The sequence below is a fragment of the Ceratotherium simum genome, chromosome 34 (genome assembly GCF_057802395.1).
Source record: "Ceratotherium simum simum isolate JZ-2026a chromosome 34, ASM5780239v1, whole genome shotgun sequence".
Taxonomy (NCBI): domain Eukaryota; kingdom Metazoa; phylum Chordata; class Mammalia; order Perissodactyla; family Rhinocerotidae; genus Ceratotherium; species Ceratotherium simum.
In genome coordinates this window covers 16,052,115-16,054,542 of record NC_141933.1, presented here as the reverse complement: position 1 = coordinate 16,054,542, position 2,428 = coordinate 16,052,115, and the positions used below count along the sequence as shown (strand labels likewise).

The 2,428-nt window shown below is 43.3% G+C and overlaps 1 protein-coding gene across 1 annotated transcript; it reads right to left on the bottom strand.

Annotated features, from left to right (window-relative positions):
* Positions 1–217: 217 nt before the first annotated feature.
* On the bottom strand, positions 218–1,162 carry LOC147912590 (olfactory receptor 9I1-like). The gene has a single exon (XM_087423185.1). The coding sequence runs from the start codon at positions 1,160–1,162 to the stop codon at positions 218–220; it is 945 nt and encodes a 314-aa protein (XP_087279311.1).
* Positions 1,163–2,428: the final 1,266 nt, after the last annotated feature.

Below are 2,428 nucleotides of genomic sequence, written 5' to 3'. Positions count from 1 at the left end.
AGGAATGGACTGGAGATGGAAGAAGAGAAGAGGAAGATAGTACCATGGGATTTCTGGAGACAAATTTTACCACATTTGAAGTTTTTCTTGTGTGCCTGGTGGCACCTGTCTACCTTCTCTCTGTTTGTGGGTACAAGTTGCATATAGTGCTGGTTCCTTCTAGAGATGCTCATGTGGAAAGAAAATGGAACAAGTGGAGTAGTCCTCTCACTCAGGTCTACTTGCTCTGGGACCCCTGGCATCTACCAGTGATCTTTTTGAAGGCCGCTTTCACATCCTTGTTTCTCAGGCTGTAGATCAGAGGGTTCAGCATGGGGATGACCACAGTGTAGAAGACAGACACGACCTTGTCTTCCTCTGGGGATTTGCCTGAGCTGCTCCGCAGATACATGAATACGAGGGTCCCAAAGAAAAGGGCCACAGCAGTGAGGTGAGAGGCACATGTGGAGAAAGTCTTGGCCCTGCCACCTGAAGACTTCATCCTCAAAATGGCCTTGATGATGAGCAGGTAGGAAATCAGGATGATCAAGGCATTGGCCAAAAGCACAAAGTTTCCAATCAAGACAATGACAATCTCAGTGTTTGTTGTGTCACTGCAGGCGAGTTTCAGCAGAGGTGGGACATCACAGAAAAAGAAGTTGATCTGATTGTTGTCACAGAAGGAGAGGGTGAAGGTGCATGAGGTACGCAGGATGGCCCCTGACATCCCACAGACATAGGCTCCCACCACCAAACTCCAGCAGACTCTGGGGTTCATGGCCACAGGGTAGAGCAGTGGCTTGCTAATAGCTACGTAGCGGTCATAGGCCATCACTGCCAGCAGGAAACACTCAGTAGCTGCACAAACAGTGAAGAAAAGGAACTGGGCAGCACATTGGCTATAGGAGATGACCATCTTCCCTTTGGCCAATGTGGCCAGGATCTGAGGGATGATGACGGAGGTGTAGCAGGCATCCAGCAGGGAGAGGTGTCTCAGGAAGAAGTACATTGGAGTCTGGAGTTGCACATCCACTTGGATCAGAATGATCATCCCCACATTCCCCAGAAGCGTGACCAGATAGAAACTCAGAAACATCAGAAACAGGGGAATCTCCAACTTGGTGTAGTCAGTAAAGCCCATGAGAATGAACTCGTTTACTGTAGTGAGATTATTCTTGGCCATGGATTCAATGTGGACTATTGATCTGAGGATGAGAATGAAATTTAAAACATTCCCAGAATAGAAGGACAGATTCTTTCTCTCTATGATAAAAGTTAGGTTTATATTTCTGGGCCAAATTATAGAGCTTGTTTTTGAGAAATCCTTTACCTGGCTGATTCTCCTTGGGCATCTATGTTCTTCTCCTGCATTTTTTGGAGCTGAGCCATGAGCTGGTGTTACAGATTCAGATTAATTCTGGTTTATATTTGGAAATTTCTGTGAAGATAAGAGACACACAGACTCTCAGATTTGGAAGGAGTCTAGTCAGCATGTGTTCTTATCCCCATCGGATGCTGGAGTCTCCTCAACTGCATACTCTCCATGTGTATCCAGCTATATGAGTCTCCCTCGTTGGACAGTTCTACCTGTTAATTCTCTTTTGGGATCTGGATTCTCTCCTTTATCTTCCACACATTGGCTTTAGTTTTACCTCTTCCAGACACAACCATTTTAATCCCTTCTTCTCATGAAAGCCTTTCAGAAGTGGGAAGAAGATGAATCTGCTCTTTATGTTGATTCCCTCAAATTACCCATTGATACCTTTTGTCTTATTGTATAATTATATACAATTATGATTATTCAGCATGCGATCTAGAAATTGTTTAGTCAAATGGTATTAAAAGAGGCTGTTTCAGGGTACAAACTTGTAACAAGTAGATATAAGTTTGGGAGATCTGATGTACGGCATAGTGATTACAGTTAACAATACTGTAATATAAACTTCAAAGTTGCTGAGAGACTAGTTCTTAATCGTTTTCATCACAAAGAAGACATGATAATTATGGGACCTGCTGGAGATGTTAGCTAATGCTATGGTGGTAATCATATTGCAGTATAGAAATGCATCGAACCAACTCGTTGTACAGGTTAAACTTACACAATGTTATATGTCAGTTATATCTCAGTATTTTAAAAAAAGATAACTAAAGTCTTTCTTTCCACTTTAATCTTTACTGCTTTAATCTTGGGTCAGAGGTCTCCTCCAGCTCTAATCAAGGTTCACTAGTGGGAGGGAGGCACTGACATATATAAAACGTGGCCTCCTAGCACTATTCTCTCCACCCCACCCCAGCAGCACAGTCTGGGGATGAGTTAGCTTCTTTGGAAGGCTCTTTTGGTATGGTCAACACTATGGTTACCATCTCTAGGACAGATACTGACTAGCTGAGTAACCTTCAAAAGTTCAGTTCCCCTCCTTGGGCTTTACTTTCTGTTATGAAAAAATGT